The sequence below is a fragment of the Capra hircus genome, chromosome 2 (assembly GCF_001704415.2).
Source record: "Capra hircus breed San Clemente chromosome 2, ASM170441v1, whole genome shotgun sequence".
Classification (NCBI taxonomy): domain Eukaryota; kingdom Metazoa; phylum Chordata; class Mammalia; order Artiodactyla; family Bovidae; genus Capra; species Capra hircus.
Window position 1 is genome coordinate 6,039,403 of NC_030809.1, and position 22,628 is coordinate 6,062,030.

General features: G+C 50.9%; 1 protein-coding gene across 3 annotated transcripts in view; it reads left to right on the forward strand.

Moving 5' to 3' along the window:
- EPHB2 (EPH receptor B2) overlaps nucleotides 1–20,575 on the forward strand; it is a 216,251-nt gene extending 195,676 nt beyond the window's left edge. Inside the window, exons 10-16 of one of the 3 annotated variants that reach the window (XM_018055479.1) lie at nucleotides 8,520–8,642; nucleotides 9,186–9,433; nucleotides 11,357–11,572; nucleotides 12,420–12,569; nucleotides 13,837–14,030; nucleotides 15,838–15,993; nucleotides 18,676–20,575. In XM_018055479.1, the coding sequence (XP_017910968.1) occupies nucleotides 8,520–8,642; nucleotides 9,186–9,433; nucleotides 11,357–11,572; nucleotides 12,420–12,569; nucleotides 13,837–14,030; nucleotides 15,838–15,993; nucleotides 18,676–18,784 (1,196 nt within the window). In that variant the 3' untranslated portion in view covers nucleotides 18,785–20,575. The remainder of the gene's footprint in view (nucleotides 1–8,519; nucleotides 8,643–9,185; nucleotides 9,434–11,356; nucleotides 11,573–12,419; nucleotides 12,570–13,836; nucleotides 14,031–15,837; nucleotides 15,994–18,675) is intronic. The other 2 variants (XM_018055470.1, XM_018055464.1) reach the window with 2 other exon arrangements.

Below are 22,628 nucleotides of genomic sequence, written 5' to 3' on the forward strand. Positions count from 1 at the left end.
GCAGCAGGGGAGGTGGTGGGAAGGCGGAGGGTTCTGACACGCTTTGAAAGTAGAGCCACTGGATTCTCTGCAGTACTAGATATGGGGTATACAATAAAGAGCAGAGTCAAGGAGTTCTTGATATTAAGCCTCTGTGTGTATATGCGTGTGTGTGTGCGCGCGCGTGCGCGCACGCTTTGCTCAGTCATGTCTGACTCTTTGCGACCCCATGAACTGTAGCCCACCAGGCTCGTCTGTCCATGCAATTTTCCAGGCAAGAATATTGGAGTAGGTAGCCATTTCCTGCTCTAGGGGATCTTCCCAACCTGGAGATCAAACCTGTGTCTCTTACAGCTCCTGCGCTGGTAGGCAGATTCTTAACCGCTGCGCCACCTGGGAGGCCCCTCTGGGTAAGACTTAATTTGGAGTAAAAGTTCTTGAGCTTAAAAATCATTTTTAGACATCAATGTAAAAATAATTAAACCATTAACATTTCCAGGAGACAATTTAGGTAACTATTTAATTGATACGTGGAGGGAAAAGCACTTTCTAAGCACAAAAGCAATGAAAGGATCATAAGACAAACGTGGACAAATTTAACCACACAGAAATAAAGATCCACCTGTATGTTAAAAATAAAACTCATCAATTCCATCACCCCAGCCTGTTCCCCAAGTAATAAAATCATGATATAGCTAAACATATTGTGTTCTATAGGCCAAGAACTACTTTAATGCTCAACGTGTATTTCCTCATTTAACCCTGATCATTTCCCACTCTGAATATGAGGAAACCAGTGCACAGAGAGGTCCCGCAGTTGTGCGGGGCAAACGCTGGGATACAAACACAGTCTTGGCCACGCTGTGCTACCTACACCCTTCTGAGTAAGACAGGCTCACATGCTCCATCACCTGGAGCCATTCAGGAGCGTCACTGTTTAGAGCAGCAAGTCAGTAACAAGGAAACAGGTGACACAGGGATTTATTTTAAAAATAGACTCCAGAATAGAATGTGTTGTTCATAAATCAACGCATTCTCAAGCTCATGCTCCTCCTCTCTGCATCTGAGCAAGATTTTGTTGTTTTGTTTTTTTCTCAAAACACTGCCAGCCCTGTGATCACATATCCACCAGCAGCCCTGTGTGGCTGGGACAGAGGAGGAAGCTGAGGCCTGGCTATGTGTGTGACTGACCCAAGGTCACCCTCACGGGCTCATGTTTTCCGTTGTCCAGCAAATGCTGGATGAGTGCTGACGTCTATGGTGCCTGGACATGGAGCCAGAGGGATGCACCGGGTTTCTCAACCCTACTTTGCTACCGGCCAGCTCAGTGACCTTGGGGAAGTCACTGGAAGCTCAGGAAAAGCCACTCTGAGCCTTGGCCTCCTTATGTGGGAAGTAGCAGGACTGATGCTTCTTTCACAGAGTTTTCAGGATTAAATGAATTAATGGGTGTTAAAGTGCTTTGTAATAATAATATTTAATAATAAGCAACTCCTCATGATAACAATTAACAATTACTCAGTGCTTTCTGGTTGCCAAATCCTGAACAAAACCTTTTCAAAAGATTTTCATTTAATCTCTGCAACCCCCTTAACGAGATAGGGGATTTGTTTATTATCTCCATTTTGCAGATGAAAAAAGTGAGATGCGGAGAGGTGAAGTAATTTGCCCAAGGGCACACGGCCAGATTAATACAGTGGCTGATCCTGAATTCAAACTCATAAAGCAACTTGTTTGTTACCATTATTGATGGCAGATCCAGAATGCAGATCCAGGTCTCTGGATGCCTGGTTCCTCCTTCCCTCATCTTGAATTTCCCACATGGGTTCAGGATGGCACATGACACTGTTGGTGACCCTGACAGTCATGAATCATCCAAACAGTAGCCCAGCATTTTCTGAAGACTCTTGCCTGCCAAGGTTCTCATCCAACTGCAGTTCAGAAAATGCCCTTCCTGAGAGCCAGGCCTTGTGCAAACCTCTGACCACAAGGGGCTCACATTCTATCCCAAGACACAGGTGGGGAAGCACTCAGAATAAACCCTCAAGGCAGACAACCTGGATTCAAACAACACTTCTGCCACTAACTAGCTATGTCCATGTCCCCTTGGGCAAGTTATTTCGCCTCATTCATTCATTCATTCATTTATGGCTGCACTGGGTCTTCATTGCTGTGCACCAGCTTTCTCTAGATCTGGTGAGCGGGGGCTACTCTTCGTGGCGGTGCCCAGGCTTCTCACTGCAGTGACTTCTCTTGTCTCAGAGCACACACCCAGTAGTTGCACGGGCTTAGTTGCTCTGCAGCAGGTGGGAGCTTCCCGGACCAGGAATCGAACCTGTGTCCCCTGCATTGTCAGGCAGATTGTTAACCACTGGACCACCAGGAGAGTCCCATTTAGCCTTTCTTATACCAGTTTCTTCATCAAAAAAGGGGGAGACCATTAGGTTGAAACCAAATGAAATGGCCATTTTTGTAGATCAGTTCAGTTCAGTTCAGTCGCTCAGTCGTGTCCAATTCTTTGCAACCCCATGAATCGCAGCACGCCAGGCCTCCCTGTCCATCACCAACTCCCGGAGTTCACTCAGACTCACGTCCATCGAGTCCGTGATGCCATCCAGCCATCTCATCCTCTGTCGTTCCCTTCTCCTCCTGCCCCCAATCCCTCCCAGCATCAGTCTTTTCCAGTGAGTCAGCTCTTTGCATGAGGTGGCCAAAGTATTGGAGTTTCAGCTTCAGCATCATTCCCTCCAAAGAAATCCCAGGGCCGATCTCCTGCTGAATAGACTAGTTCGATCTCTTTGCAGTCCAAGGGACTCACTCTCAAGAGTCTTCTCCAACACCACAGTTCAAAAGCATCAATTCTTCAGCGCTCAGCTTTCTTCACAGTCCAACTCTCACATCCATACACAACCACTGGGAAAACCATAGCCTTGACTAGACGGACCTTTGTTGGCAAAGTAATGTCTCTGCTTTTGAATATGCTATCTAGGTTGGTCATAACTTTCCTTCCAAGGAGTAAGTGTCTTTTAATTTCATGGCTGCAGTCACCACCTGCAGTGATTTTGGAGCCCCCCAAAAATAAAGTCTGACACTGTTTCCACTGTTTCCCCATCTATTTCCCATGAAGTGATGGGACCAGATGCCATGATCTTTGTTTTCTGAATGTTGAGCTTTAAGCCAACTTTTTCACTCTCCACTTTCACTTTCATCAAGAGGCTCTTTAGTTCCTCTTCACTTTCTGCCATAAGGGTGGTGTCATCTGCATATCTGAGGTTATTGATATTTCTCCCGGCAATCTTGATCCCAGCTTGTGCTTCTTCCAGCCCAGCATTTCTCATGATGTACTCTGTATAGAAGTTAAATAAGCAGGGTGACAATATACAGCTTTGACATACTCCTTTTCCTATTTGGAACCAGTCTGTTGTTCCATGTAGATCAGGAGGAGTCAAATATTGACAGTTTCGTAGGGCTCAGTCTAATAGTAGCATTTACCCAGAAAGATTGTCAGGGAAGATTAATTGGATCAATACCTGTTAAGTGCCTAGAACAGGGTCTGCTATGTGGTGAAACCATGCTAAACTGTGAGCAAATCATGTTATCAATGGTGAGGCGAAACCAGAGGGCCACCGAAGCAGGAACTGCAGCACTCAGAGCCATATAGTCAAAAAGCATTTATTAAGTACCTACTGTATACGACCCTCAAATATACTCTAGAGAAAACATTTTAGAGCAAGGGCTCGTAACTGGAGAGTTCATAACTCCTAGAGCTTCCGGGGCCTATAAACATCCCAAAATTACATGCTGACCATGGGCACATGCACACACGTGTGAATTCTTGACCAGGAAGCAGAATTCATAGCTTTCATAAAATTCCCAAAGGTATTTGTGATCCCAAACGGGTGGAGAGAGAAAACAAGGGCATGTCAATGAGTAAGTCTAGTGTTCTTCCAGTGAGCATTTATTAAGCACCGTCTATGTGCCAAGCCCTGGGATTTAGCAAGAACAAGACAGACATGGCCTCTGTGCCCCGGGGGAGAGAGGGTAAAGCAAGCCCTCACAGGCAGGAGAGTGTTCCAGAAAAGGGTGGGAGTGGGCGTGGGGGCAGAGCAGTGCTAGCCTGAGAAGGCCTTGGTCCCCTCTGGAGGGATCCAGGCAGGCTGCACAGAGGAGGTGGCATTCGACCTGGACACAAAGGAAGAAGAGGGTGCTCCAGGTAGAAGGAACCACGCGAACAGAAGCAGAGAGGCCAGAAGCTGTGAGGCGTGTCCGGGACCTCTGGATAAGTAATTCCTCATGCTGGCAGTAGCAGGGAGCTGTCAGTGGAGGCCATTATGGAGGAAAGCCAGATGAAGGCACTCGCCTTTAAGGACCTCCTTTAAACCAGAGGTCCCGGCAGTTTCGTGGAAGAGAATTTTTCCACAGACCAGTGGCAGGGGTAGAGGGATGATTCAAGTGCATTACATTTACTGTGATTTCTATTGTGATTTTTATTTCTATTATGATTATTAGTGTGTGTTAATCACTCGGTCGTGTCCAACTCTTTGCAACCCTGTCCATGGAATTCTCTAGGCAAGAATACTGGAGTGGGTTGCCATGACCTCCTCCAGGGGATCTTCCCAACCCAGGGATCAAACTCAGGTCTCGTGAATTTCAGGCAGATTCTTTACCATCTGAGTCACCAGGGAAGCCCTCTGTTATTATTACATTGTGATACATAATGAAATAATTCTACAATTCACCATAATGCAGAATGAGTGGGAGCCCTGAGCTTGTTTTCTTGCAACTAGATGGTCCCATTTGGGGGTGATGGGAGAGTGATCAGTTCAGTTCAGTCACTCAGTCATGTCTGATTCTTTGTGATCCCGTGGAGTGCAGCATGCCAGCCCTCCTTGTCCATCACCAACTCCCAGAACTTACTCAAACTCATGTCCATTGAGTCGGTGATGCCATCCAACCATCTCATCCTCTGTCGTCCCCTTCTCCCCGCTCTGGGGAGAGTGATAGAGAACAGCTATAGATACAGATGAAACTTCGCTCACTTGCTTGCCGCTCACCTCCTACTGTGTGGCCTGGTTCCTAACGGGTACCAGTCCAAGTGGCCCGAGGGGGTTGGGGACCCCTGCTGTAAGTGATGAGCCCTCCTGACTAGCACTCCTGTCCAAGGCTTGGGGACAGCATCTGATTGGTTGGCGGCATCCAAGCAGGCTTTGAGCTCCCATCATGCTTCTCCTTAGCTCCCTGAACTGACTCATTCCTGTCCTCCCTCCCCAGCTGGTCCAGCAGGAAAAGCTTCCCCTAGTTCTGTTGGCAAGGAAGTGAAAAGTCAGTCACCAAGGGCCACAGTCCAGATGCTGAGTCTGGGCAAAAAAAGAGAGCCTCTCTGCGGGAGCTGATGCCCCTGCTCTGGGGAGGGCTGACTTGGGGAAGGAGGAATCACAGATGAATCCAGGAGGAGGAAGCATGGACCAGATCTGGATGGGTTTCTTTCAGGAAGCAGCGAGCTTGGTGATTCAGAGCAGTGGCCCTCGGCTCAATTCTGACAGACCTGGGTTCAAATGCTGGCTGTGCCATTTGCTAGCTGTGTGGTCTTGCACAAATTACTTAGCCTCTCTGAGCTAAAGTTTTCTCTCATGTGAAATGAGAATAATGATCTCATTCGAAAAACTAAGATCATGGCATCCAGTCCCATCACTTCATGACAAATAGATGGGGGGGTGGGGAGTGGAATCAGTGACTGATTTTATTATCTTGGGCTCCAGAATCACTGCAAACGGTGACTTCAGCCATGAAATTAAAAGGTCCTTGCTCTTTGGAAGATAATCTATGACAAATCTAGACAGCATATTAAAAAGCAGAGACATCACTTTGCCAACAAAGGTCCGTCTAGTCAAAGCTATGGTTTTTCCAATAGTCATTTCCTATTGTAAATGACTATTACTATTGATGTGAGAGTTGGACCAAAAAGAAGGCTGAGCGCAGATCCTTTCAAATTCTGGTGTTGGAGAAGACTCTTGAGAGTCCCTTGGACTGCAAGAAGATCAAACCAGTCAATCCTAAAGGAACTCAGTCCTGAATATTCAATGGAAAGATTGATGCTGTAGCTGAAGCTCCAATACTTTGGTCACCTGATGCAAATTGCCAAGACCCAGACCCTGATGCTGGGAGAGACTGAGGGCAGGAGGAGAAGGGGCGACAGAGGACGAGATGGCATCACCCATTCAATAGACACAAGTTTGAGCAAACTCAGGGAGATGGTGAAGGACAGGGAAGCCTGACGTGCCACAGCCCTTGGGGTCGCAAAGAGTCGGACAGGACTTAGCAACTAAACAGCAACCTCTAGGAGCTAGCTGTTGGGTGGAGGAGATGGGATTATACATATAAAGAGCCTGGCACAGTGTTGGGCAGAGACAAAGGGCTCAGAAAGTGGAAACTGGTATCGTTATTCTTCTATGTCTATCATCCAGGTTCTGTCGATCTACAGACACTGAGTGTCAACGGCGTGCAGAGCATTCATTCTGCAGTGCGCCAGGGAGGGAGGGATGAGGGAAAAATGTGTACCCATCCCCCGCTTCCCAGGCTCCCACAATGGTGGGTTTTTTTAATCATCTCACTTAATTCTTATAGTTTTATTTTTTATTTTTTAGGTTGTGCTGGGTTTTTGTTGTGGCACGTGGGCTCAAAAGTTGCAGCACACAGGCTTAGTTACCCCACGGTATGTGGGATCTTTGTTCCCCAATCAGGGGTCAAACCCGAGTCCCCTGCATTGGAAGGCAGATTCTTAACCACTGGACCACCAGGAAAGTTGGAAGACGGTAGTTCTTAACCTCTTTTGAGGTCAGAGGCTCCTCTAAGTCTGCTAAAAGTTTCAGATCCTATGCCCAGAAAAACACAAATATACATATGTACGTGTATAAAATTATAAGGGAAATCCAGAAAAAAATTCTATATTCAGAGAGAGATTTTTGGAGAACTTTTATTTTCAACAATATTTATTTACATAATTTTAAACTATAAAGAGCATAAATTATTTTTCTAATCCAAAAAGACAATAAGAATGTATTCCATTTCAGCAGCCCCACTCAACCCATCCTGGGCCTGCCAAGTGGTTCACAGACCCAAATTAAGAAAACTCTGACCTAAAGGGCTAGGCAGACAGCCACATAAATAAGACAAAATAAAACTAATGTGTTAGAGCAGTGGTTGGCAAGCTTTTCTGTAAAGGGTTAGACAGTAAATATTTTAGGCTTTGCAGGCCTTATGGTCTCTGTTGTAACTGATCAACTCAGCCACTGGAGCATGAAGGCAGTCACAAACAAAGGAATGTGTGTGGCTGTGTTCCAATAAAACTTTATTTATGACACTTTATTACAAAACGGGCAGTGGGCCATTTTGCCAACCCCTGTGTTAGAGGTTCCAGCTCTTAGATGACTGGAATGTCTGAACTAGAGGCTGAGAGTGGCCAACTAACAAGTCCAAGGTCACGGAGCTGAGCAGGGTTGTGACCCCACTCAACAACCAGCCAACCTTGCTACGGTCCAGAGACTCCAGCGCCCAACACCTAGAGCTGCTGCCCCCAAAGTCACAGCTCCTGGAGCAGGCGGAGAATGCGGGGAGGGAGCTCAGGACCCAGAGGAAGGCCCCAGCTGGGTGAGAGCCAGATGGTCTGGGAAGTGGAAGACTAGTCATCTGGGAGGAGGAGGGAGGGATCATCTTTCCCTTCCTTCAAAGCACGTTGCTGACTCACTGCTGAGGTCAGAATTGGGTCTTTAGTATCCAAGTTACCATCTTCCTTTCTGCATCAAAAATAAAAATCCATATCAGATCAGGAATTAAATTCATACGCCCCGTGTCCAGCCTCCTGCTGATCACCGAGGAATATGAGATCCAGAAAAGTTTGAGACCTGGCTAACAGAGGGACCCAGGAGGTGGGCCTAGGAGCTGTGGGTACTCAGATGCTTATGAGGCAGTCCCTCCAGTGCCTGGGATGCCTGAGGCAGCCAAAAAGTCTCCTGAGCAGAGAGCAGGCCTGAATTAGGCCTTGAGAAGCAGGGAAATCTCCTTAGCAAAAGACCAAGACCATGGTCTGTTGCCTGCTCTTTCTGTATTTTTGTTCCAGTTCCCTCTGGTCGTTTCTTGTCTTCCTCTTCCTTTACTTTGCACCCCCCCCCCCCCATTCTCCATCACAAGCGTGACAAGCCTATCTATCGTTTCATGCCCATGCTCGAACAGACCTTGTTAATCAATCCCCACAGTCTTTTAGCTCCTGGAGGAAGCCCTTATTAATCAATTGCAGTTGGAACAAAAACTAGAACCTATTTGCTATCCCTGCTGACATTTCTGTTCCCCTCACCCTCTACTTAGCTCAGTGCCCACCTGCTCACTGAGACCCAGAGAGATCAAGGGAAAATGCAGGGGGTTGCCAAGCTCTTCCTGGGGCCCTGTGGGAGAGTCCTTCCCTCCGCAGAAGGACTGGTTCACACTTTTCCGTCTGTCCACCTCTTGAGTCTGTGCACGTGACTAAGCCTGACCTTCTCTCCCAGTGACCCCAGGCATGAAGATCTACATCGACCCCTTCACCTACGAAGACCCCAATGAGGCAGTGCGGGAGTTTGCCAAGGAAATTGACATCTCCTGTGTCAAAATTGAGCAGGTGATTGGAGCAGGTAGGTGACTGATACCCTCCCAAGTACCATGGCCTCAGCCATGGGTAGGGGGGACCACCCCAATGTGTACTCCTGGGGTGGAGGGTAGGATGCCTCAGAGGACCCTCCAAGGCCTGAAGACTCAGAATGTCCAAGGTTCAAGGGCTCCCAAAGATGTCCAGTAAAACTACCTCCTCATCACATGAGGAAACAGGCCCAGGGAAGGAGCTTGCTCACATCAGAGACCGAGCTAGTTCTGGGACCCAGTACTCTGGACTCTGTCTAATGCTTTGTCCTTCCTGCCATTCATCCCAGGTCCCTCGCTCCATCTCCCCAGGTCCCCCTACATCCTCACCCCTGCCCAGCCAAACACCACGGGTTGGCCATGAAGGGTTTACCCTTCCTCCTGAAGGTGGCTGAGACTCTTTGGGGCCCTTGCATTCTCTAAAGGGATTCTGTGTCTGCAAGGATTAACTGGCCCCAGGGGCAGAGGTGACAGGGAAGAGGGAGGTGGCGCTTCCACCTGCTAAGTGACATCCTGCCTCTTTGGTGTGTCTGTCCCAGGGGAGTTTGGTGAGGTATGCAGTGGCCACCTGAAGCTGCCAGGCAAGAGAGAGATCTTCGTGGCCATCAAGACCCTCAAGTCAGGCTATACTGAGAAGCAGCGCCGGGACTTTCTGAGCGAGGCCTCCATCATGGGCCAGTTCGACCATCCCAACGTCATCCACCTAGAGGGTGTGGTCACCAAGAGCACACCTGTGATGATCATCACTGAGTTCATGGAAAACGGCTCCCTGGACTCCTTCCTCCGGGTAGGGAAAGCCAAGAGTGGTGGGGCAGGAAGAGCAGTGGTGAACATAACTTTATGCTGTCAGAGCCTGAAAGGTCTTGGAAAGATCATGGTCAAGAATGGCTTGCTTGCTGCCACTTTCTATTCCTTTACGCATGGCGTACATGCGTGCTAAGTCACTTCAGTTGTGTCTTGACTCTTTGCGACCCTATGGACTGTGGCTGTCCAGGCTCCTCTGTCCATGGGATTCTCCGAGCAAGAATACTGGAGTGGGTTGCCATGCCCTCCTCCAGGGAACCTCCCTGACCCAGGGATAGAGGGATTGAACCCACAACAGGCATTGCTAATAAATCCCAGACTCTCTCCACTAAACCCAGAAGCAATATCAGAATCTTTCTCTATCAGGGAAACCACGGCCAGTTGATCAGAGTTGGCATACAACCTGAAATCTGTTCCCTCCAAGCACTTAGCCAGCCTTCTCATAACGCCCAAGAGAAAAACTGAAGCTCTAAGAGAAGCAGAGTGTGCCCAAGGTTACCTGGAGGCTCGAGATGAGAGCCAGGACTGGATCCAGGTCTCCTGACCCTTAGTCCAGAGTTTCCACCAGGTTTGGATTTCCCCAAAGCTATACAGGAAGAGTTTGGAGCACAAGGCAACAGACGAAAGTTCTAGGCCCCCCGAGAAGTCAGTCAACCAGCTAGACAAAGAGCACTGACTAGGAATCAGAAGTATGCCATTGGAAGGGGAGGGATAAACTGGCAGATTGGAATTGACACATACATGCTACTATAAATAAAATCTTTCCCATCATCAGGGTCTTCTCCAGTGAGTCAGATGCTGGGAAAGATAGAAGGCAAAAGGAGAGGAGGGCACCAGAGGATGAGATTGTTAGATGGCATCACTGACTCAATACACATGAACTTGGTTAAACTCTGGAAGATAGTGAAGGACAGGGAGGCCTCGCATGCTGCCGTCCATGGGATCAGAGAGTCAGACAGGACTTAGCAACTGAACAACATATATATATACACACACACCTATAAGATAACTAATAAGGACCTACTGTATAGCACAGGGAATTCTACTCAGCACTTTGTAATGACCTATATGGGAAAGAATCTAAAAAGAGTGGGCATACGTATAACTGATTCACTTTGCTGTACACCTGAAACTAACACCGCATTGTAGATCAGTTATACGGCAATAAAAAAAAATTTTTTTAAAGAAGTATGCCACTGAACTACCTATTTAACAAATATTTATTAAGCACCTAGTATGTGCCAGGAGCCTTCCAAGCACCTTCTTGTTGAACACTGAGTGCCCTAGAAGGCGGGCATTACTTATTCCCATTGAACACACAGTTGAGGAAACAGGGGCTTCCCTGGTGGCTCCGCTGGTAAAGAATCTGCCTGCAGTGCAGGAGACCCCGGTTCAGTTCCTAGGTTGGGAAGATCTGCTGGAGAAGGGATAGGCTACACTCCAGTATTCTTGGGCTTCCCTGGTGGCTCAGCTGGTAAAGAATCCACTTGCAATGCAGGAGACCTGGGTTCAATGGGTGGGTTGGGAAGAGCCCCTGGAGGAGGGAAAGGCCTGGTATTCTGGCCTGGAGAATTCCATGGACTGTATAGTCCCTGGGGTTGTAAAGAGTCGGACATGACTGAGCGACTTTGACTTTCAAGACTCTGAGAGGTTAGGTCACATGTCCAAAGTTGCACAGCCAGCAAGGGAAAAAGCCAGAATCCAACCAGCCCTGGAGTCCATGTTCTCTCCGCCACCCTGAAACCAGCCTCTCCTTGGCCTCTGAATGGCCTGAGCATCTGAGCCCTTTCCACAGGGAGCTCAGGCCAGGGCGACAGGGCCCCAGTCTGGTGTCCCACTGTGAGAAAGCTCCAGAGATCTGACACACGCACTTCCATTCACTCTGTTTCCTCCGCTTCTCCCAAAGCAAAATGACGGGCAGTTCACAGTCATCCAGCTGGTGGGCATGCTACGGGGCATCGCGGCTGGCATGAAGTACCTGGCCGACATGAACTACGTCCACCGCGACCTGGCCGCCCGCAACATCCTCGTCAACAGCAACCTGGTCTGCAAGGTTTCTGACTTCGGGCTCTCACGCTTCCTGGAGGACGATACCTCAGACCCCACGTACACCAGCGCCCTGGTAAGACGGAGGCAGGGAACAGCGGAGCCGCAGGGCCGGGAAAGAGGGCGGACGTCCGTCTCTCCCCACAACACATTCTCACCAACATTTGCTCATGCCAAGCGCTGTTCTGAGCCCTGGAGAGGTAGAGACATAAACCCCGATTTCTGCCCTCTTGGAGCTCACAGGCTGGTGGGCACAGATGTACAGAGCACTACTGAGCAATGGGGCTGAGTCAGACACCAGACTTAGGAGGCAGAGGAAGGCTTGCTAAGAGGGAATGATAGCTGAGCTGAAAGCCAAGGGCCAGTAAAAGTTTGCCAGATGCTGTATTCTAATGGGCAGGTGTGACTGGCACACAGGCTGTTGGGAAAAGTGGTGGGCAACCATGCTGGAGAGGTAGGCAGGGCCACATCTTGGAGACCCAGGCTCAGGGCTCTCTCCTGAAAGCTGTTAGGGTTGTTGAAGAGTTGCAGGGAGACGGGGCGGGGTGGGGGTGGTGGTTTTGCTTTTTGGCTGTGCTGGGTCTTCACTGAGGCATGCAATTGTGCTTCCCTAGTTGAAGCTCCAGAGCATGGGCTCAGTAGTTGCCATGGATGAGCTTAGTTGCCCCACAGCATGTAGGATCCTAGTTCCCCAGCCAGAGATCAAACCCATGTCCCCTGCTTTGGAAAGATGAATTCTTAACCACTGGATGACCAGGGAAGGCCCTGTTGAAGAGTTTTAAACAGAAAGGAATAAGACAGTCTAGGGAAGCAATAAGGCACTTTGTGACTGTGCAGCATGGGGCGGAGGGTAGGGAGCTTTGCCAGAAGAGGCCATTCGGCTCAGCTTCCCACCCATTGACACTCCCTGTTCTGCTCCCCAGGGTGGGAAGATCCCCATCCGCTGGACGGCCCCAGAGGCCATCCAGTACCGGAAGTTCACCTCGGCCAGTGACGTCTGGAGCTACGGCATCGTCATGTGGGAGGTGATGTCCTACGGGGAACGGCCCTACTGGGACATGACCAACCAAGACGTAAGTCTGCAAGGAGGTGGGCACAGCCTCTCTGGCCAGCCAGGCGGGAGGGGAGGATGTAGAACTCTTGGGCTTTTGCTCGACTTTGAGCAGGTAGGAGCAAGGTCTCTGAGATCCTGGGTCCCGGCAGCTCCCAGCACAGTGTTGGTTGATTCAAACATCTGCACAGGACCCTGGACTCTCCAGGGGGTCAGGAGGAGAAAAGGCCCATGCATGCATGCTAAGTCGCTTCATTCGTATCCAGCTCTTTGCGACCTGTGGACTGTAGCCAGCCAGCTCCTCTGTCCATGGGATTCTCCAGGCAAGAATACTGGAGAGGGGTTGCCATTCTCTTCTCCAGGGGATCTTCCCGAGCCAAGAATCAGACCTGCATCTCTTATGTTTCCTGCATTGGCAGACAGGTTCATTACCACTAGCACCACCTGGGAAGCCCAGAAAAGCCCCCTCCCATCCACAAATAGGCAGATCTTCAGGATCCAGCCACCTGTGGCCAACCCTAAGCGACCATGTCTGCCCCTCAGGGGTTCACCTCCCATATGAGGGACAAGACAGTCATTCAGGGAACCAGATGGGGTTAACAGGTGCTATGTATGGCCAGGTGGTAAAGTGAAGAAGGCAGGCATCAAACCCTGCAGGTGCTCAGGAAAGGGAACGTGGCACAGTCAGCCATGAGGTCTATACCGAGAGCTGGGACTCAAACAGTAGCGAGACTTGAAGATGTGAGGACTCCCAGCGGAAGGAACAGCCTGTGCCAAGGCCCAGAAGTGGGATGATGAGGGGTCATGCTGGGGAGCAGTGGAAAGTTGGTCAGAACGGTTGCTGAGGTTCAGTAATGGGGTGTTTGAAAGTCCCTCTCTAGGAATTCTGATTTGCAACAATGCAGAACAGGGAATAAATACCTGAGCAGGGAAGATACCCACAGCCAAGCTGGGGAAGACAAACTTGGCCCTGCGGGCAGGACGGCTTGGAGAGGTGTTTGGGCTCCTTTCCCCTAACAGAGCAGCCAAAGGGGGGTTGCTCACAGGAGGGTGGGCCTGGTGGACCCTGAGGCAGAGGGTATCTTGGGGTGCTGAGTGGAAGGGGAGCCAGATGCCCAGCTTCCAGGCCAGACTGAGGTCAGAGATGGTGAGAACCCAGGCTGCCTCCAGGAAGTGAAGATGGTTGCCACGGCGCAATCAAATAAGCCTGTCCTGCAACGCACTGGGGGCAGAGCCAGAGAACAGATGCGCTTACCTCACCCCCGGAATCCCTCCCTGCCCCTCCCCAGGTAATCAACGCCATAGAACAGGACTACCGGCTACCACCGCCCATGGACTGCCCGAGCGCGCTGCACCAGCTCATGCTGGACTGCTGGCAGAAGGACCGCAACCACCGGCCCAAGTTCGGCCAGATCGTCAACACGCTGGACAAGATGATCCGCAACCCCAACAGCCTCAAAGCCATGGCTCCGCTCTCTTCCGGGTACGTCCCCCGCCCCGCCCCTTTTCCCAGAGCCGCCTGGCCCCGCCCACTCCTGTGGTTGCTGAATTGGGATGGGGAAGGACAGTGCCAGGGTGTTTTGGGGGGCTGCCTGCCTTGCGGTGAAGGGTGCAGGGCACAGGCTATCCTGAGGAGGAGAGGGAAGCCCGAGATGGGTGGGAGAGAAAGCATCTTTTAAAACGTGGTCAGAGAGGACACAAGAGAAATTATCGGTATCTTTTTGTAAAATATTTATTTGGCTGTGCTGGATCTTGGATGTGGCTCGCAGGATCTTTAGCTGTAGCATGTGGAGGATCTTGTTCCCTGACCAGGGATGGAACCAGCCTCCCCCCCTGCACTGGGAGTTTGGAGTCCTAGCCAGTGGACCACCAGGGAAGTCCCAGTTCTCAGGATCTTGGTGAATAGATTTACTCCTCACTCAGGTTCCTACTTCACACTTAAACCTGGACCCTCTAACTTGCATTTGCATCCTCCTGGACACAGCCATGCTTTCACACACACACACACACACACAGTCCTACACACGTACATGAACACTCATTTGGGCACAAACGCTCATGCTTACGCTCACAATCTCACACACACAGATACACTCATTCCCAAGCTCTCACACGTACACACAACCATACGTATCTGAGCACGCACATTCAGAAGTACTCACAGACCACAGAAAACACAGGCACATATGCCCCCATGCTGGAGTTGCCATCCTCGTAGCAGAGACTGGCTCAGGTGCACAGGTGTCAGCTTCAATGATCCGAGCACTTCCCTTTGCCCAGTGGTCCCAGGGCACCCTGCACCAGACCTGCATCCAATGCTGGCTCTCCCTGGGCGGCTTTCACAGACTGGTCCCAACCCTGCACATCCTCACTCTTCAGGACCCTCGACCCTGCGGGCTGTCTGAGGGGTGTCTGGCTAAATATCCTCAGGGTCCAGGGCTGGCTGTGTCCAGAGACTCTCTGGGCCCAAGTCCTTCACCTGCCAGGAGATGTCCATGTATGCCCCTTCCCATCCCTCCTCACCACAACCCTGCCTCAGCTACTCCTGATTCTCTGGATAAAAATCATTCTGAGCGTTTAGCCTCATGATGGTCACTTCACACCTTGCCTGCCTGGAAGTCATTCTCACCAGCCCCACCAGCTGTGTCTGGACTTTGGAGATGTGGTCCACAAGATCGGCTTTCTGTAGCATAGCCAGGGTAGGGGAGGACAGAGAAGGGCATTGGGAGAGGAAATGACAAGTACTCAGCACAGTGATGGGACTTTCCTGGCGGTCCAGTGGCTAAGACTCCACTCCCAAATGCAGAGAGTCTGGGTTTGATCTCTGGTCAGAGAACTAGATCCCACATGTCACAGCTAAGAGTTGGCATGCCACAACTAAGACCGGGCATAAATAGATGATAGATAGATAAAATCAGCACAATTAGTCCAACTGAAACCCTCTCCCCCAAAGCAGCGGCATGGAGACCTGTCCCCACCTCACTGCTGTGTTCCAGCCTCTCAGCGGTCCCCTAGAGGCTTCCCTAGACTCTCCAGATGGCCCCAGCTTTGAGACCTGCACACATACTCACTCTCACCTACTCACACATACACGTGTGCACATTTATGTGGGCTCAGACTCACGCCTGCTCTCGCACAGAAGTGGCCACATGCATACACACTGTGTTCACACACATGGATGCACACGGGCCAGAACACACGCAGCCTGCATCTGTGCCCACGCCCACGCTTACCCTCACCCCTAGGGCAGCACATGCACTGACCGTACCTGTCGCCACCCCATCCCCTAGAATCAACCTGCCATTGCTGGACCGCACGATCCCCGACTACACCAGCTTTAACACAGTGGACGAGTGGCTGGAGGCCATTAAGATGGGGCAGTACAAGGAGAGCTTCGCCAATGCCGGCTTCACCTCCTTCGATGTCGTGTCACAGATGATGATGGAGTAAGTGCCCAGCCGCCTCCACCCACCACCGTGAGCCCCCCTCCCCACCCATCCCGCCAAGCATGGGGGCTCTGGAGAGTGAGGAATAGACAGTGTCCCAGCAGGGATATGGGGGACCAAGGAGCAAGATGGCCAATGCAGAAATCACATTCTGATCAACACCCGGGTCTCCTGCCACCCACTGGCTTTTCAGTTCAGTTCAGTCGCTCAGTCGTGTCTGACTCTTTGCGACCCCATGGACTGCTGCACACCAGGCCTCCCTGTCCATCACCATCTCCTGGAGTTTACTCAGACTCATGCCCATCGAGTCGGTGATGCCATCCAACCATCTCGTCCTTTGTCATCCCCTTTTCCTGCTGCCTTCAATCAATCTTTCCCAGCATCAGGGTCTTCTCAAATGAGTCTGCTGATTTCCTTTAGGATGGACTGGTTGGATCTCCTTTCAGTCCAAGGGACTCTCAAAAGTCTTCTCCAACACCATAGTTCAAAAACATCAGTTCTTTGGCACTCAGCTTTCTTTATAGCCCAACTCTCACATCCATACATGACTACTGGAAAAACCATAGCCTTGACTAGATGGACCTTTGTTGGCAAAGTAATATCTCTGCTTTTTAGTAAGCTGTCTAGGTTGGTCATAACTTTTCTTGCAAGGAGCAAGCATCTTTTAATTTTATGGCTGCAGTCACCATCTGCCGTGATTTTGGAGCCCAAAAAAATAGTCTGTCACTATTTCCATTGTTTCCCTATCTATTTGCCATGAAGTCATGGGACCAGATGCCATGATCTTCATTTTCTTAAGCCAACTTTTTCACTCTCTTCTTTCACTTTCATCAAGAGGCTATTTAGTTCCTCTTCACTTTCTGCCATAAGGGTGGTGTCATCTGCATATCTAAGGTTATTGATATTTCTCCCGCCAATCTTGATTCTAGCTTGTGCTTCTTCCAGCCCAGTGTTTCTCATGATGTACTCTGCATAGAAGTGAAATAAGCAGGGTGACAATATACAGCCTTGATGTACTCCTTTCCCAATTTGGAACCAGTCTCTTGTTCCATGTCCAGTTCTAACTGTTGCTTCCTGACCTGCATACAGATTTCTCAGGAGGCAGGTCAGGTGGTCTGGTATTCCCATCTCTTTCAGAATTTTCTACAGTTTATTGTGATCCACACAGTCAAAGGCTTTGGCATAGTCAATAAAGCAGATGTTTTCCTGGGACCCTCTTGCTTTTTCGATGATCCAGTGGATGTTGGCAGTTTGGTCTCTGGTTTCCTCTTTGTTTTCTAAATCCAGCTTGAACATCTGGAAGTTTATGGTTCACATACTGCTGAAGCCTGGCTTGGAGAATTTTGAACATTACTTTGCTAGCGTGTGAGATAAGTAAAATTGTGTGATAGGTTCAGCATTCTTTGGCATTGCCTTTGGGATTGGAATGAAAACTGACCTTTTCCAGTCCTGTGGCCACTCCTGAGTTTTCCAAATTTCCTGGCATATTGAGTGCAGCACTTTCACAGCATCATCTTTTCGGATTTGAAATAGCTGAACTGCAATTCCATCACTCCACTAGCTTTGTTCACAGTGATATTTCCTAAGGCCCACTTGACTTCACATTCCAGGATGTCTGGCTCTAGGTGAGTGATCACACCATCGTGCTTATCTGGGTCGTGAAGATCTTTTTTGTACAGTTCTTCTGTGTATTCTTGCCACCTCTTCTTAATATCTTCTGCTTCTGTTAGGTCCATACCATTTCTGTCCTTTATTGTGCCCATCTTTGCATGAAAATTTCCCTTGGTATCTCTAATTTTCTTGAAGAGATCTCTAGTCTTTCCCATTCTATTGTTTTCCTCTATTTCTTTGCATGATTCACTGAGGAAGGCTTTCTTATCTCTCCTTGCTATTCTTTGGAACCCTGCATTCAAATGGGTGTATCTTTCCTTTTCTCCTTTGCCTTTCACTTCTCTTCTTTTCATAACTGTTTGTACAGGCTTCTCAGACAAACTTTTTGCATTTCTTTTTCTTGGGGGTGGTCTTGATCACTTCCTCCTGTACAATGTCACAAAACCTCCATCCAAAGTTCTTCATGCTGTCTGTCTATCAGATCTAATCCCTTAAATCTATTTCTTACTTCCACTGTATAATCATAAGGGATTTGATTTAGGTCATACCTGAATGGTCTAGTGGTTTTCCCTACTTTCTTCAACTTAAGTCTGAATGTGGCAATAAGGAATTCATGATCTGAGCCACAGTCATCTCCCAGTCTTGTTTTTGCTGACTGTATAGAGTTTCTCCATCTTTGGCTGCAAAGAATGTAATCAATCTGATTTCGCTATTGACCATCTAAGTGACCTTGAGCAAATCACAGGACTCCCCTTAGCCTCAGTTTTCTCTTCTGTGAACTGGGGTGTGGTAGGAAGAGCAGCAGAGATAAAAACTGAACACATGGGTACTTAGTTCTTGCAGGGTCATGCAGGGTCCCTTCTCCTCCCCTGCAGCAAAGGAGACGCGTACACCTAGGTGCCCTCACTCCCAACCCCTCTCTCCCGATCTTAACATTCACTCACTCCAGCTCCCCTCCCCCTTCCCTTGCTCTCTCCAGTGAGAAACCCCTGGAATAGCCCAGGTGGTTCTACCTGGATGGAGTCCCTCCACCCTCACGTGTCCCTAACACATGTGCTTCTCTCCCCAAAGGGACATTCTCCGGGTTGGGGTCACCCTGGCTGGTCACCAGAAAAAAATCCTCAACAGTATCCAGGTGATGCGGGCACAGATAAACCAGATCCAGTCGGTGGAGGTTTGACGTTCACCTGCCTCGGCTCACCGCTTCCTCCAGGCCCCGTCCCCTCCGCGCCCCCAAGCCGGCCCCCGGTTCTCGGTCCACCGCAGGGTCAGCAGCCACCTGCCAGGAGGCCACCGGCAACAGGAAGAACCAAGCAGCGCTCCAGCCAGGAGACGTCACCAAGAATATGTGCAACTCAGATGATGGAAAAAAGGGAATGGGAACAAAAGAAAACAGATCCTGGGAGGGGGCGGGAAATACCGAGGAATATTTTTTAAAGAGGATTCTCATAAGGAAAGCAATCATCGTTCTTGGAGGAAAAACGAAAAGGAAAAAAAAAAAGGGCTTGGGAGATCCATGCAGTTTGTCCCACCGGAGATCAAAAGCAGTTTCTCTCCAACTCCCTCTGGGAAGGTGACCTGGCGGGCGCCAAGAAACACGTTCAGGAAAACAAATGTGAAGGGGAGAGACAGGGGCCCACCCTTCTCTCCTGTCCCTAGCGCTGCTCTTCCAGGTCTCGCTCAACAGCAACGTGCCAAGCGGATGGACAGGCGGACAGGCAGCCACCCCTGGAACCAGCCTGGGAACATCCAGTCCCGCTGCTCCCGGGCGATCAGAATCTTTCTATCTTTGGAAAATATTTTAGAAACTCCAATGAAAGAGACTTGTTTCCCCTGTCAGCTCCCGGGGCTGCGAAGGGATTTCTGTCCCCCTGGGTCAGGGAGAACATGGGGACACCTGAAAGGTCAGCCTTCCTGAGGCTGGGCACAGCACCCGCCGCCGCCTGGATCTGAAGCTGCACGCCCAGATCATGGGCGCAGCGCGGCGGCCCCGGCCCAGCGGGGCACCCACTCCCACCAGCCCCCATCCGGAGGACTAGCTACGACTGCCACCAAGGACTGCTCCTGCATCTGGGTTTGTTTACAGCAATTCGTGGACTCGGGGGTATTTTTGGTCAGGGGTGGATTTGGTTTGGGTGGGTGGGGAGGGCGGGACTTGTTGGTTGTTTTTTTTTTTTTATGACAATGAAGTGACACTTTGACATTTCCTACCTTTTGAGGACTTGATCCTTCTCCAGGAAGAAGGTGCTTTCTGCTTACTGACTTAGGCAATACACCAAGGGCGAGATTTTATATGCACATTTCTGGATTTTTTATATGGTTTTCATTGACATCCTTCCCTCCTCCTCACCCCTCCCCCACTCCGCAGAGAGTTTCCCTCCCGCTGCCAGGCCTCACCAAAGCAAACTGCCTAGGGGCCATCTGGGCCATTCAGAGACTGAGGTTTGGGCAGAGGGTAGGGGGCCAAGGTGGAGGACCAATCCCACCCCAGGACTGTCTCTGAGAGCAAGAGATTAAGAAGGGAGAGGCGGCCGCAGGGTCAGAAGTCACTGCCTGCATCTTGGCGCTCCTTCTGGCCCAGTCTGTCCAGTATTTTGCAGGTAAATCGGCCCCTCCGAGGTTCCCGAGTGCCCTCAGATGGCCAGAACCCACTTTGTCTCTGGAAAGCCTCAATCAGGCTGCACCAGAGGCCAAGACCCGGATCGTTCACTGTGATACCCCAGCCCTTGAGCGGGTCACCCCCAGACCATGTGCTGCCAGGCTCCTCTCCTCCGCTGGTAGGACAACCCGTGATTCTCTCCCCACCCTCTACCCTCCACCGGACCCTTGCCCAGGCCTGAAGGCCTTGGCCAGGAGAAAAACCATCCGTCAAGGGGTCTGGCCACAGACTCTCTGCTGTGAGCAAATGCAGGTACCTGAGCGGAACAATCAGTTAGTGAATTGAATGGAAATAAAGGCTTTAGTTAGAAAATGACCCGTTCTCTTTAAGCAACGAGAGATCCTGGCACCCTTGGGACACGTCAAGTGACCCATGATGCTCTTCTAAGGGACTGTTCCTTCCTCCGGGTTCAAGAAGGCCCGGGGCTGAGAAGACACATGGAGGACGCCAGTGGTCCAGGTGGCCCTCTCTGGCTTGTCAAAAGCACAGGCAATGAAAGTTGAGTTGGAAGCGGCTCAGAACTTGGGATCTGATGTCCTATGAGTCACTGAGCCACTGCAGGATACAGCAGGAGCAGGGAGTTTGACCACCATGCCCTCGGCATTTCTGGGCCAGAGGAAGGGGACCCGGGGAATTGAGTGAGCGGTGATGAGAGTGTGAGGGTCCCTAGTCAAAGCCACACCTATTATCATCTTATGCTGGTCAACTCTGACAGCCTCTGAGCAGACGGGCTTCTACTCACAATCAGAATTCTGATTGTGTGAGGAGGCAGCTGGGGTGGGGAAAGCCAGGGACACCGCATCTCAGGACCATTCCCTTTGTCTAGGAGACTGACCAGTTGAGAAAGACTCGGGCCGCAGGTGGTCAACCAAACGCCCCTCAGGTTGAGCAAGCATCCAACACGGACCAGCCTGTCGTCTGTCACTCACCTGTTCTCAGAGCCTAAGACGCAAGGGGAAGGAAGGGATTTAGAGGGGAGCACAGACCCCCAGGGGGAACAGCAGAGTGAGCCACAGGGAAGGCCTTGGCTGGCTTCCCACGAACCGGCCAGCCTTGGCCCAGACAGCTGCCCTCTGTGCCCCAAAGATGCCCAGCACGGGTGGCAGCTGTCCCAGCACACAAGGTCACCTTCTGGAAGGAGCTGCCCTGATGCTCTTTAGATTAACTCCCGTCTTCCCAGCCTGCCCCCACCCCCACCCCCAGCCCCGCTGCTGGGGGCCCCACAGGGGGCTGGCATTCAGTGCTTCCTGTCAGATGGCTTCCTGTCCTAAGCCACTAGGCTGGTGTCTGCTAGCCAGCTCATCTGCCCATCCACCCTTCAGGGCCAGAGTCCTCGGGTCCATGTGCCTGCTTCTCAAGAGCGAGGGTGCTACCCAGACCCTCTGTCCCCACTTCAGGGTAACAGACGGACACCACCGTGACTGTGCCGGGTGCAGGCAGATGCTTACCTCTCCCCGCGGCTGGGGCAGCTTGCCCACCACCTCTAGCTTGCTTCTCAGTGGGGAGGGTGGACCACGCTGCCAAGCGCCTTCCACAACGCTGCCCGCTCACCCAGACATACCACCCAGAGCCACCCGCTGCCTGGTTACTAATCCTTGCCTGGCTCAGCCTCCCAAGTGCCAGCCCCCACCTGCCCAGCAGTGGGAGAGGCGTTTCCGGCTGCCCTGCGTGCAGTTGGTACTTGAGGAAAGAAAGCTGCCTTGTAAACAGGGGCCGGGGCACCGTGGAAATGGGGACCAGCTGCTCTGAGAGGGTGTGACCAGCAGATCTGCACAGGGCCAGGCCGGGTAATAGAGCAATCGTGCCGTCACCCCCACTCCTAACCCTAACTGCCCTGGAAGTCCCCCGCCCCCAGATGAGTTACTGTTGATGATCAGCAGTTCTCCTCCTAGGGGATGATATTCCAAATATTGATAAACTGGTTTAAGATGTGGGCAAACCGATCAGAAGCGATGACAGCCTCAGGGCTCAACCCAAAGGCCCCAGAGGAGGGGCTGGGGTGGCGCTCGGGGAGATTCTTAGGGACTCGGGGCACGAGCTGTTTACTGCAGCCCGTGGTGCCTCCTGCTCAGATGGCATCAGTGTGAATTTCCGCATCGTTTCTGGCTGGTCCCTCTCAGGGAGCCCTCTGCCGCCCTCTTGTGTGCAGTCGCTAGTTTGACAGCCCTCCATCCAGCACATGTCCAGAATCCTCACCCCCTAGACCACTGCCCACCCTGGTGCTGGGCCCTCAGCCACGCCTGGCTCCCCACCCCCACACCCCTGAAGTCCCCAGTGGTACCAAAGGCTGAAGACTTGTCAGAGGAATTAATGTACATGCATTCGAAGGTCAGGACGAGGTATGATGCTGGCCCAGATGCGCACT